This window comes from Hypanus sabinus, chromosome 13 (assembly GCF_030144855.1).
Source record: "Hypanus sabinus isolate sHypSab1 chromosome 13, sHypSab1.hap1, whole genome shotgun sequence".
Classification (NCBI taxonomy): Eukaryota; Metazoa; Chordata; class Chondrichthyes; order Myliobatiformes; family Dasyatidae; genus Hypanus; species Hypanus sabinus.
In genome coordinates this window covers 5,692,364-5,706,521 of record NC_082718.1, presented here as the reverse complement: position 1 = coordinate 5,706,521, position 14,158 = coordinate 5,692,364, and the positions used below count along the sequence as shown (strand labels likewise).

At 36.9% G+C, this 14,158-nt stretch overlaps 1 protein-coding gene across 7 annotated transcripts in view; it reads right to left on the bottom strand.

The window, feature by feature from the left end:
* Positions 1 to 68: 68 nt before the first annotated feature.
* The window catches only part of ahcyl2b (adenosylhomocysteinase like 2b), a 108,564-nt gene continuing 94,474 nt past the window's right edge, over positions 69 to 14,158 (bottom strand). For 4 of the 7 annotated variants that reach the window (XM_059987021.1, XM_059987024.1, XM_059987022.1 and 1 more), the window contains 8 exons: positions 9,378 to 9,466; positions 7,474 to 7,544; positions 6,961 to 7,055; positions 6,273 to 6,371; positions 5,593 to 5,661; positions 4,283 to 4,361; positions 2,753 to 2,873; positions 69 to 1,870 (listed from right to left, as the gene is read on the bottom strand). In XM_059987021.1, the coding sequence (XP_059843004.1) occupies positions 1,864 to 1,870; positions 2,753 to 2,873; positions 4,283 to 4,361; positions 5,593 to 5,661; positions 6,273 to 6,371; positions 6,961 to 7,055; positions 7,474 to 7,544; positions 9,378 to 9,466 (630 nt within the window). In that variant the 3' untranslated portion in view covers positions 69 to 1,863. Of the gene's footprint in view, positions 1,871 to 2,748; positions 2,874 to 4,282; positions 4,362 to 5,592; positions 5,662 to 6,272; positions 6,372 to 6,960; positions 7,056 to 7,473; positions 7,545 to 9,377; positions 9,467 to 14,158 lie in introns of those variants that run through there. The other 3 variants (XM_059987023.1, XM_059987026.1, XM_059987027.1) reach the window with 1 other exon arrangement.

Below are 14,158 nucleotides of genomic sequence, written 5' to 3'. Positions count from 1 at the left end.
AATGGCTTGCAATCCAACTGTGGACACAAGGGTAAAGAAAAAATCATTGGACATTAGAACATGAGAAATAATATTGGGAAAAAACTGACTTTATTAACTTTATTTGAATTATGATTACAGCTGCATTATTTCTCATCTACTACAATACTTGACCAATAATACAGTACGTAAAATAGTTACCTCAATGTTAAAACTCAGTTGTGTAGATAGATGATTTGCTTTTCCTTTTGGAGTCGATTCTTCTGCTCTCCAGAGCAGGTTGCTGGTGTCCATTTTGCTTAAAGTTTTATTTATTACATACAACAATTATTACATTCCATGCCAACCTCTTCCCCTTAATCAAAGCAAGAATAAAAAAAAACAGCCACTAAATGGCTGGGATTTATTTAAAAATACTAGTTTTTGGCATTGCTGGGGAGGGAGAAAAACATAGCAATGTGCAGAAATGTACATGGGGTTAATATATTTGTGGGAATCCTAAGACAGATGTGGTAAAACATTTCAAATAAAACAGAAATCATCCAATATTATGATAAATAATTAAGACAGATAGCAACTGATAGTCTCGGCCCGAAACGTCGACGTCGCTTCTCCCTATAGATGCTGCCTAGCCTGCTGTGTTCTACCAGCATTTTGTGTGTGTTGTTGTAGCAACTGATAAGGCGTTTTTCCTTCAAGAGAAACAAACAACATAAAATAGCTCTTGGCCAGACAGCTTCACAGGTGCAGTTTGGTGAATGGTCTATTTTGGTACCAGTCCAAGCTTCCAATTGGTGACAATGGTTTTCAATTTGTTGCCTGGCAGGTGACAAGATATGTGGCGGTCCCTATCTCAGTGAAGATGGGTTAGCAGAAGGCCAATCAGAAGCATTAAGCACATGCAACAGTTTGTAACAATTACTACCATTTGAAAATTTTCAGATGGAGGGAAGTGAATAATGGAGTTGGATAACAGGTTCAATCAGACATATTTAAATACCAAAAGCATCTTCCACCATTCTATAATACAAGCCCACCTACAAACACATATCCTATCTTTCAGGGGGAAAAAAACTGAGCTTTATTCTACTTAAATATTGAAGTCATGAAAAAACCCATATTGAGTTCACTTATTTTAGAAAGCTTTATGGATTATCTGTGGTTCATTTGGTTACCCCATCATTTCTGCAGCCCATTCCAGACTTTATACACTCTACAGACATGAAGCTAATGTCCCAGCTGGGGGAAGCAGCTCACATTCTTAGGAATTGAGACAAGGTTGAAATAGTACCATGACTTAAGGAAACAATAGCAGTGCGACAAAGAAGGAGTCTTAATACTAAGCTACCTCACCAGTCACACCATCTACTCCGCTAAACCTGATTTTAATAAAAAGTTTCAGAAACAAAACACGTTATATTTTGAGAACCTTGTTATTTGATTTTCCAGGTTCTCACAACTAGATTTTGTTTGAAGAAAGTCTTGTAAGGATTCCCATAATGGCAAACCGTAAGCATCTAACTATTTCCTTACCTCTTTTACTCAACAAATTAAAAAAAACACATCTGAAATATGTGCACCTTAACAATTTTAAAACAGCTAACATTTTGCTTCCATAGTTTCTTTCCCGAGGTTAACAGCAAGGATGTTATAATTATATTAAAGCACAGCAGCAATAGAAGAAAAAAAACCACATTAAACATTTTTTGTCTTCTAGTGCAGTAAAAAAATTGTTTACAGAGATTATACACATTCTATGTAAATAAATAAATGACTAAATATTTAAAACTGTTTAATCAAGGCCAGCTCTAAAGAAGAGATTTTGTTCGTGTACATTAGTGATAAAAGGTTCCCCTCTTGTTTGATAGACTTGTAGTTTTGCATTTAATACCTAGGACAAGGAACAAAAACAAGGCTTTAGAAACACTTTGGTTAGTTGGGACAGAGACAGACTAAACTCCTTAATATTCATTTAGGTGTCAAAGATTCTTTTCCAGTCTTGAGCTGGACCATACTTCTCCCCATTTTTTAACCTTTTATTTTCCATTGTAATTTGGTCCAAACCAAAGTTACAATGATGTGGTTACACTTTATAAGAAACGCACTCTTTCAGGAAGTTTACAAATAATTCTCCTCCATACAAAACTGGTTATGACCAGGAACTGTTTGCTAATATACTGTAGGAAGCATGCTGTGTCAATAATTCAGACTGAATCTGAACACAGAGTGCTCTGTAGTTTAAAGCATGTTTAGTCACACACCACAAACAGGCCCTTCAGCTCAGCAGGGCTGTGCCAACTATCAAAGGCCCAATTGCACAAATTCCGTTTTGTTCCTTCCACACTCTACTGTTTACCTGAGGATCAGGGGCAATTTACAGTGGCCAATTACCCACTAATTCACGTCTTTGGCATGTGGGAGGGAACCAGAAAACCTGGGAAAATCCATAATATGAAAAGATGATGAAAATTCCACCTGGATATTGGAATTGAAGAGGATAACTCGAATTGTGAGGTGGCAGCTGTACTAGATGCATCATGGTGCTGCTCACATAAGACAAAGAAATCTTCATAAATTCTTCAATAAATTGATACTATTGTGCATTAGAAAACAATGTATAATCGTAGAAAAAATTCCATTGTCTGAACTCTTTGATTGTGCATTACCAGCTTTTCTGATTACTTAACAATCAAATTTTTAATAACTACAAGCTTAGTCACCATTTCCCAGGCCTCAACATTGGAAGTTTTAACCAGTTGACTTTGCCTCTTACCGATAGTAGTTTGGCTTGAAAGGTCCATTCTTGTTCAAACCCAGATATTTTGCCTGCTCGTCTGTCAGTTCTGTGAGATGTGCATCAAAAGTGGGCAAATGAAGACTTGCTACATACTCATCTGGAAAAAAACCCACAAATTAACAGTCCATTCAGCAGACATAACCCGATAGGATGAACAAAATGGAACATCTTGGACAAAAAAAAATCAAAATAATGGTTTGAAAGGTCTTGAAAACCTAGACTGACTAGTGATGACAGTTCGGTCTACCAAAAATGCTTTTTTGTTTGACTGTCTCGGAAATAAACTGAAAGTTTTCACTTCATCAGAAGAATAACAGAGGTCCTGAAGTTGTGGGTGAGCCCACCCTTGGTAAAGGTGAATAATCATACTGTACATAAAATGTTTAAAGTGTTTGGACAGGCTGAGAAAATGATTAAAAACAAATAGGTATCTGGTCTTTAGTAAACACAGGGATAGCAATAGAGTACTGAAGGAAGGAATTTATGATGGACTTCCATAAAATACCAATTTGAGCAGTACTGGGCACTGCACCCAAGGCTTAGGACAGCAAGCAGAGGGAATTTCCCAAAATGATTCCAGAGATGAGTGGCTTTTATTACAAGAATAGACTGGATTTAGATTAGATTTATTTGTCATGGGTAGGAGCCATGTACATTGTCTGTCTGTATCATATTTTGTGGTGCATTTATTACGGTACTCTGTCACGTGCATTGGGGTGTGGTAGAAGCAGATATTACATATTCACACTTTGCTTTTAGTTTAGTATACTGGAGGGAGTGAGCCACAGTGAATAACTTATTATTGTTGTCCGCTATTCACTTGGACCTTTAAATTTGGTATTTTTCTTAGTTACAGCAATTGAAACGCTTAGTCACACTAATTACGCCATACCGCTCAGTATCTCTAATATCACTAATAGACACCTACAGCGCTAATTTACTTTTATACATTTTCCCATCACTACAAGATCACTCATTTTTGCTGGTTTTGTTATAAAGGATCCAAAGTACCTCTTTCAATTTGGAAATTCGTTATTTGGAAGTGCATCATACAGCGTTGATAACCTGGCTTAGTTTCTCAGTGGTTCTGGTTTGTTTTCAAGTAACTGCTACAACACGTACATTGAAATATACAATTTTACGTCAGTGGGGGACATGCTGCCTTCTTATTACTACCGTTGGGGCAATGTACAGGAACCTGAATACTTGCACTCAGCCTTTTACGAACAGCTTCCTGTAGGAGCACAGGCAGGAGTGGAGGAATGGAATAAGTTGTACTGTTCTGCTGATAGACTGGAACCAGACACTTGGTGCCCCCCTCCCATCCAATTCTCATTCTGCTTCTCTACAACCAATAAGCAAATGCAGAGTAGTAGAACAGATCATTTCCTTGCCCTTTCACAATATATAAAGAACAAAAATAAAATCTTTCCTCAAACTCAGTTTTATTTTGGTTTTATGGACCAGATCACCCTGCAAGCAGAAAATTCTTGCTCTAGGACTTACCCATCTTCTTAGGCAGCAAGTACACATCTTGTTTATATCGTCCCTCTGGGGCATTATACAGTTCTATCATTGCCAGTGCCTAAGGACAAAGAACATGTTAATTTCTATATTTAACAGTGCATTTCTATCACAAATGATGAAACTGGTGACTATGCAATAATTACCCACTTTCACAATATCAGGAGGTATAATGCTCAGCCTCAGCAACACCTTAGCTCAAGGAAAAGAAACAAATTGACCAGTATCCTGACTCCCATTTGAACAAGTGTTTGACATCATTAGGCAAGACTAGAACTAGGTTCAGCTACAATCCCTTCACTTCTTCACACAATGATTTAATTATCATCACTTAACTCTACAGAAGACGAATGGGTGAAGTACCAGAGGACGATCTTTCCCTGTGGAACTGTATCTTGCAGTAAGTGTGACCCACATTGAGAAGGCAGAGTTGGGAAAATAAATTTTCTGTCACATTAGCAAGTGAATGCTATTACAATGTTCAAAATTCTGGTAAAGATCCAAAAGCATTTAGCTAAATTAGGGCTGCAATTTTCATTCAACATCTAGCTGACAGCCACAGAAATTAGTTTTGTGGACTCCTGCGACAGTGCTGTGATCAACTACTAGAGAAAAGAGGAAACATCTACTGAGACTGTTAATCTCCTGGGCCACTAAAATCAATTTGATATGGCTTTTGTAACTTCAACTGAGGCATAGTTGTACATAGCACAGATCAACAGCAGAATACATGGTCTAAATTGCTGATGAACAACTGCACCTACTGACACTCCCAGCAGCACAACTGCTATAAGCTCCACTTTAACATATGGCAATAGCTCCATTCTGCAGGCTTGGTATATAACAAACAATCTTATGATGAACAGTCCTGACAAATCAGATGAAATGTGTTTTACAGCTCTCTCTCTGGTTGACTGGTAGGTCTATCACAACTGTCAGAGAACATGTTGACCCATATCTGGGAAAACCCAATGGCCTACAACACTTCAGTTAGACACATTCAGGTCACTGTACAGCATCATAAACAGACGACTTAGCTGATCTGTTCTGAAGAACAGCACAAGCACAATTTACAAACACATCAATTTCAAATATATAAATTTGTGAATTCAATCCCTTTCAAATATGCAACAAAGTTACAATCTACAGAGATGTGTTTGCTGATAAAATTCAGTGGCTGTATAAAATCCCCAGTAAAATACATCTTCCTTTCCTCCTTTATGGATCAGTATAATAATGTAAGTATTATATCAGTATTATAATGTAAGGAGCATTTTCTGCACACCCCTTACCTGTGTGGTAGCAGTGATGGAAAGCACAAAAGTAGGAACCGTGGAACAACTCAGGTTAAGCAGCCGTCCCTGGATAATGTGCAAAGCAGGAATTAAGCTACTCATACTCAAATATTTTACAGAACACATCTTGAGAACCAAGGTTCAAGTGTACAGCAAGGTTATAACCAGAAACTTCTCTATTTTCATTACAAGGTCACGAGTCAAGTTAAGTACAGTAGGTGATCAAAAGACAGAGAAGCAGAATTAGGCCATTCAGCCCAGTGAGTCTGCTCCACCATTCAATCATGGCTGAATTTCTCCAGACCCATTCTCCTACTTTCTCCCATAACCCTTATTCCCCTTACCAGAGGCTATGGCCTCTGATCCTAGACTCTCATACAAATGGAAACATCGTTTTCAGTTTCTTTTATTCAACTATTTTATCCAAGCAAAGCTCCCTCTCCAGAATGCACCAGTCTCCCTGTGATGAGCTTCCTCTGAAGAGGAATAGTTGACTTTGTTCCCCTCATGCAGTAACCTTTACTGAGATAATGGGATACAAAAGAGTATCACATTCTAAAGATTCAGATTGCAACCTGCAACTAAAGATAATCTCCAGAAAGTTGTGATTACAAATGCATGGAAAAATACCTTCTGTACATAATAGATAACACAACTTGTGCCTTTTACACAAATACCTCAGCTAGTAAGACAATCCTTTTGCCATCTGGCCAAATGACATGATCTACTTGTGACCTAACACGCTCCCACGTGAGTTCTGGGGTCCGAAGGCTTGCCTGTAAGAGAAGTGGAAACTGGAATTACTGAGCCAAAAAGGTAGAAATGTATATCAGCTTTTCTTCATGAAAATACTTAGAAATATGTAAATAAGTCTTTTCAGGAGATTATACCTTCAGCAATACGGGACATTTAGTCTAAACAATCACTTGTTGTGTAAGACTGCTGGTAATGCACCAGACAAGGGTGGGGAAAACTGTGCAAAATATGCAAGATATTGGGAAATGTTTTTCAAAATTGCAAGTTTGGAATTATTTTATTAATTGAAATAGTTATTGCATGTTAAGTATACATCACATTTGGTTGAATTTTGGTTAATTACTTTAAATCCAGTTAGTATCCAAGTCAACTTTGTTTAATACAAACACATTCCACATTAATCTCACTAAGGGAAGTATTGCATTATATGGAATTGCTTTGGGACAAGATCAAGTATTTTATAAATGCAAACCTTTATTCCCACCCTCCTCTCCACCTTTCTGCCTATTGATCTCAGTACTGGAATATCCAGTGATTAATTAGTTCCCACCCAATTACTTGCCATACTGAATATACTAAAGGTGACTTCCTCCACAGTTAATTACATACCACATCTATCTCAGTATTGGAATGTCCCATGTTGCAGACGATACAACCGTTCTTCATGCGATCCAGGTGTTCCCTGGTTACTACATTTTTGTTTCCTAAAGACAAGGCAGATGCCCAGTATTAAAACTCTGGTTTGTTACACCATAAATGTTTAGAATATTGTGATGATTCAGAGGGTGACTCAAGGTTATTATGTGGGATACATGGAATTTTCTTGGGCTTCTCCTCATTACTGTAGCAACAGAATGAGGAAAATTACGGAAATCTTTGATAAATATTCATTTCCCAGAGCTATGAAATTCACAGCTGAGGCTGTTTTCCTGATATTCCTGTTTTACAAAGTTTTCAACAAATGTATATTTAAAGCTAATCTTTATCCATCTTTATCAACAAATTCTAACCAGGATTAAGTCATTTATATAAAAATCAACTCAAAAGGAGATTTTAAAATCAACGAGTATTCAACCATTTAACTGTACTTAACTTGTGGTGTTAGTATGGTCGTTGATTTACCTGTGCAAGTAATAACAATGTCCACTTGTCTAATTACTTCATTCAGTTTGACAAGTCTGAATCCATCCATACTGAAAAGAAAAGGTAGAATTGCATCAATGTGCAGAAACATGTCTGCCTGATTCGATGACCCTGGCTTGACACATTACCTGACTTTGCTTTAATCAAGACAAAGTGGGACACTATTTTCTGAATAACAAGCTGTGGCTAAGAGGTTATGCATGGTAGGTCAGAGTGATAGACAACAGGAAAGGGAAGCGAGCAGCAAGACAGCCACTTTCCTTTATAGTGGGAGCAGGAGACGCAAAACTACCACTGTGCACCCTCTCCATCATTCCCCTCAGTTGGCAGCACAAATCAGGCAAGATATGCTCAACTGGCAAAGTCCTCTCCATGATCGTTCTGATTGCCCAGGTGCACTGTGTGAGACAATGTACTGTATACTGTTCTAGCAGTTGCATGTCAAAATTGAGTTGTATAGAACTTTAAGGTATCACAATACTGAACACCAGTATTTTGCCAGCAAATGCCAGGGCTCATCACTACAATCATGATTACTGATACTCCAACGTCTTGTTCCCAAGCGAATGGATTATTGACAGGATATTCAACTTCAAATAGTATTACAGTTCTATGATTTGGTCTTTGCTTAAATACAAGATTAGTAGCCAGCAACTGGTTTTGCATGCTGCCTGTCAAATTTCTAAAAAAAAGATCACAGCTCAGTGGTTCAATGGTTGCACTTAATAGCAGAGAATGTATACAATATACAATCTGAAATTCTTGCTCTTCAGACATCCACAAAACAGAAGAAAATCCCAAAGTTTGAATGACAGAAAAACTTTAGAACCCCAAAGCCCTCAGTACTGTTGGCAGAGTCGCGAGGGTCCACTGTAAACAGTTTTATATATTCAGTGCTCCTTGTGCACAAGATACAATTTGAAGGTACTTATAGGTGGAGGAAAATTGAATGAGAATTAGAGGGGAAATAGTTTAGTTGATGAGCTGATGAACATTTTGGGCGTGCATTTAAAGAGGAAAGTGATAAAAGGGAAAGAATAAATTTCAGGAAGACAGAAAGTAACTAAAACGGCAAGAACAAAGAAAATCAGTACTGAAGAAATGAAATTTGTGAGAGAATGGAGGTGCTTGAAACTCTTCCACTGTCTTTAAGAAAAGTGGAGATATGAAGAAATTTAGGAGCAGCATTGTACAAGCCAGATGTGAAGTGGATGAGGATCAAGATTGCAGTGACATCCTAGATAATGCGTTCAGTTTCCATTTCTGCACCTCCAAGATATGGCATCCCTGGAATCTCTTAAATCTATAACAACACACTAAAATGGCAGAGATATCAATAACAACACACTAAAATTGCAGAGGTATCTATGTTACTTCATAACCTCAAACTAATGAAAGACTGGAATGAAGAAATAGGCAAGTACCCAAATTAAAGATGAAACATACAAATTGTTTAAGCTGAACCCTACAATATTCAAGTACCAAAAATTATTGCACAATCTTGTCCAGGGGCTGTACAGAAAATTCAGTATTTTATAAACAATATTTTTGGACTAATCACAGCTTTGCACTATTTCAACAGATGTAAACTAACAATGGCAGCACACATCAATCTGGCAGCCTTCCCAGCATGAACTAAAGACACCACTAAAATTAATAGCAGTTACTGCAAATGATAAAGATCTTAGTGGTTAATACAAGCTGTTGTCCACTTTATAGATAGGCAAAGATGTGGACAAAAATGAGATTATCATGTCAGACTAGCATGTGCTGTAGTCAAGATAAGAAAATTATGCTGGATAAGTGTGCACATTTTGTGAATTTTAAATTCCCATTTTTATTACATGCAAATATTACCAGCGATAGTAAATTCTTGTCCTTACCAGGCTTGGAGAGCACAAATTGGATCAATTTCTGTAACGTACACTATGGACCCCATTGCTTTTAAAGCAGCACAACAGCCCTTTCCAACCTGAAAGACAACATAGAACACATCTGTACAGATTATGAAACTTACTCATTACAGTATACTTTTTCCAAACAAAACTAATATTCCTTCCAACCTTCAGAAGGAAGGTTCTTACAAGGAAAAAATTAATGCTAAGAACCCATTATTAGCACATTTCTTCACACAGTTTGTTGACAGCTTCATATGAAATAGTCAATGACCTGCATGCCATTTCCGTATATCATTCCTAATTCCATTGATTCCCTTAATATTCAAAAATGCAATATTTGTCTTGAATAAACTGGCATGGAATCCCCAGATTCCAAAGACCACATTATCTTCATGATGAAGAAATACTTCTTATTTCAGTCCTGAAGACTATGCCCTTATTTTGAAATTGCATCCTCAGATCCCAAAAACTCAAGTCAGGAAAAACAACATCCCTTTAATTAACCTGTCAAGGTCCCTAGAATATTTTTTGGGGTTATTTGAGGTCACTTCTAATACTTTTAATGGGAGTATCAACTCTGTCCATTTGGTCTTGAACTTATTGTTTCCAGGGACTATGAACCATCTGATCTGGTGAACATCTGCTGTACTCATTCATTGCAGTTGGGTGCTTCGGCGCTCTGCAGTGTCTGAGAGGATTCCAGAGACAGAGACATCATGCACGAACTTCATGGCGAGAAGTCTGTGGGATGGGGCGCAAGCTGTTGTTCAACTCCATTGTTTACTGATGAAAGCAACGAGGGAGATTGAAGCATCAAGGCGAATGCACAGCATGAGCACCGGCTGCCTGTCTTGCTACGGGGAAGGAAAAGTCTGCTGCTGGGCCCAGAGGGTGGTGCCCTGGTTTTCTGTGTTTTGGATGTGGACTTGGACTATAGACTTCTCTTTCTAGTCTTATAGTTTTTTTTAAATATTCTGTGTTTTTGTCCAAACTGTCTTGTTTTTTTGTGCAGGAGGAGGGATGATTTGGGGGTTGATGTGCCTGTTCTGTTTTGTTTGCTTTTTTTTTTTGCTAGGTGGGGGAATTTGTGGGGTGGGGGGGTTGATGATCATGCTTTTTTTTTCCTTTCTTGGTTTCATGGCTACCCAGAGAAGAATTTTAATTTGTATACTTTGATAATAAATGAACCTTTGAATCTTTTGATTATATCCTTCCTTTTGTAGGAAATACTTAGGAACCTGCTGAGAAGCCAAGATCTTGGATCCAAAATTGGCTTGAAGGGGGAATGGTATCTATCACCAGTGGTGCTCCTCAAGGATTAGTAATGGGACTTCTTTAGTTAAATATACAAATGATTTGGATGAAAATGTAGGTGGGAAGATCAGCAAGTTTGCAGGTGATGCAAAAATTGGTAGAAGTGTGGAGATTAAGGTAGGTCGTCAAAGGATTGAACAGGATATAGATCAGCTGGAAACATGGGCAGAAAAACAGCAGATGGAGTGCTATTTGGTCAAGCGTTGCACTAATTTACAATCAATATAAAAGATATTGCATTCAAGTTGAATAGAAGAGGAAACTATACAGTAGCTGCAGGACTCACAGGAGCACTGATGTACAGAGGTATCCTGAATTCAAGTCTGTAGCTCCTTGAAAGTAGCAACACTAGTAGACAGGGAGTAAAGGAGGCTTAAGGCATGCTTGTGTTCAGTGGCTAGGGTGCCAGCTAGTAGAAAAGTTGGAAAGTCATGTGGCAACTTTGCTTAGGCCACATTTGGAGTATTGTGTGCAGTCTGCTTGCTACATTACAGGAAGGATGTGGAGGCTTTGGAGCAGACACAGAAAAGTTTCACCAGGATGTTGCCTGTATTAGAGAACATGATCTCTAAAGAGTGGATGGCAAAACTCGGAGTGTTTGCACTGGAAGATTGGAGATCGACATGTAGCCTGACAGAATTAAATAAAATTATGAGAGGCATAGATAGAGTAGTTGTCCAGAGTCTTTCCCAGGGTAGAAATGTCAAATACCAGAAGACATACATTTAATGTGGAAGAGGAAAGCTTAAAGGAGAGTTACCTTGCAAGCTTGAAATGAAAGAAAAAAAAGGTAGCTTGGACTGTCTGCTTGTTTGTAGGATTGTAAGCTGTGCCTGGAGTTTAGGTTGCAAACGCTTTATCACCAGCTGAGGTGACATCATCAATGCGCAATTTGATATATATGAAACCCCCTGTTCATGTGCTGTCTGTTCAACTTAAGATCTCTTTACGCTTGTACTCAAATCTTTTTGTAGTAAAGCCAACTTGCCCTCTACCTTAGTAACTGCTTACCACAGTTGCATGTTCTTTCAGCAATGTGCAACAAGGACACCCATATCCTGCAGAACACCACTTTCATTTCAAACAAATGCTCCCTTTTCTACCAAAGTTATATTTCATTAGCCATATCCTAGCCATTAGATTAGCTGATCTATATCACTGTGAAGCCCCTCTGAATCCTCCTCTGAACTGAAAATGACATCCCACATGCATCATCAGGAGTGCAGATGTAGCGTGATGTTACACGTTGATGTAATCCTTTGAAGTAAATTTTTCGTTATTAAATTCATAGTCTCTCCTCACCACTGAAAACCAATTGCATTATATTTTAGATAACGGTTTTATCATAAAACGACCATAACAGTTTCTCCATTCTTTCATTAACTACAATTTAGCATTTCAGATATTGTGGTGATATCCCTGCGGTCATGGTCCAAGCATTCTTCATGAACTGATTATTTCAGATGCGGGTATAGGTTTAAATGATAGAAGAGCACATGTATTCTGTATTTCTATTTATAAATGTGTCATCACATATTCCATTCCCTACCCTGCCCTGTGATGTAGGCTGCATCTATTCCAGTCTCTGTATTGTCTTATGTTGCAGTTGCCAACGTAACCCTGTTCCCCACTGAAGCATGCTTCTCTGAATGTACATATGAAGCATCTTTCTAAATCTTTTTATTAATATTAGTAATATGGACAGAATACAGATGATATATTGATAAAGAAATTACCAACATACACATTCCATTACATATGAAAAAAACCATACATAATAGTTACAATATAAATGAGTTTACCAAGACATAAGCCATAAGATATATGTATGGACATAGTAAATCTAAATATTTCATAATGTATAATATAAAAAAACAGAAAAAAGAAAGAAAAAAAAACAAAAAAAATTTATATAATGCAAAACTAACTAATCTAATCTAATAACTATAACTAATAAGTAATATAAAAGAAAAAAAACAAACAAAAGAGAAGGAAAAAAAAGTGGGCTGTTTATAATATCTCACAAAAATAAGTATTCATCAATGCCGTCACTTCCGGTCCTCTCAAAATACATAAGCTAAAAGCTGGGAAATCAAATGTACTTGGCACAGGGTCATATTACATCATATGAAAATGTTGAATAAATGGTCTCCATAACTTTTCAAATTTAATAGAAGTCTCAAAAGTACCACTTCTAATTTTTTCTAAATTTAAACATAACATAGTTTGAGAGAACCAATTAAATACAGTGGGAGGATCAATTTCTTTCCAATTCAACAATATAGATCTTCTAGCCATCAGAGTTAGAAATGCAATCATTCGACGGGCTGAAGAAGATAAATGCTCTGAATCTAACATTGGTAAACCAAAAATTGCGGTAATAGGATGAGGTTGTAAATCAATATTCAAAACCGCAGAAATAATATCAAAAATATCTTTCCAATATTTCTCCAAAAATGAACACGACCAAAACATGTGAGTTAAAGACGCAATTTCAGAATGACATCTATCACAAATAGGACTTATATGAGAGTAAAAATGAGCTAATTTATCCTTGGACATATGGGCCCTATGTACAACCTTAAATTGTATTAGTGAATGTTTGGCACATAACGATGATGTATTAACTAATTGAAGAATTCTATCCCAATTCTCACTAGAAATACTAAAACTAAGCTCTCTTTCCCAATCCTGTTTAGTCTTATAAAGGGGCTCTGAACATATCTTCATAATTATATTATAAAGTTTTGAAATAAGCCCTTTTTGAAAAGGGTCTAATTCAAATTAACTCTCCAAAGTATCTGAAGGCACAAAATTTGGAAACGTAGAGAGTACAGAACTTAAAAAATGTCTAATCTGTAAATATCTAAAAAAATGAAATCTCGGCAAGTTATATTTGTTGGATAATTGTTCAAAAGACATGAAACAATTATCTAAAAATAAATCAGAAAATCTTAGTAATCCCTTAGTTTTCCAAGCTAAATAAGCTTGATCTATAATGGAAGGGTGAAAAAAACAATTAGATACAATAGGACTATTTAAAACGAATTGAGTCAACCCAAAAAATCTCCGAAATTGAAACCATATACGCAATGTATGTTTAACTATCGGGTTGTCAATTCGTTTCGGCAATTTAGAAAGAGCAAAAGGGAGAGAAGTCCCTAAAATAGAACCCAAAGCATAAGCTGATACCGATTTAGTTTCTAAACTCACCCAACAAGGGCCAAAAGATCCACCCCCATCTTTCAACCAGCATAACAAATATCTAATATTAACTGCCCAATAGTAAAATCTGAAATTAGGTAATGCTAACCGGCCTTCCTTTTTTGTCTTCTGTAAATATGTTTTACCTAACCTGGGATTTTTATACTGCCATATATATGAAGAAGTTTTAGAGTCAACATTAGTAAAAAAAGATTTCGGGATAAAAATTGGTATCGCTTGAAAAATAT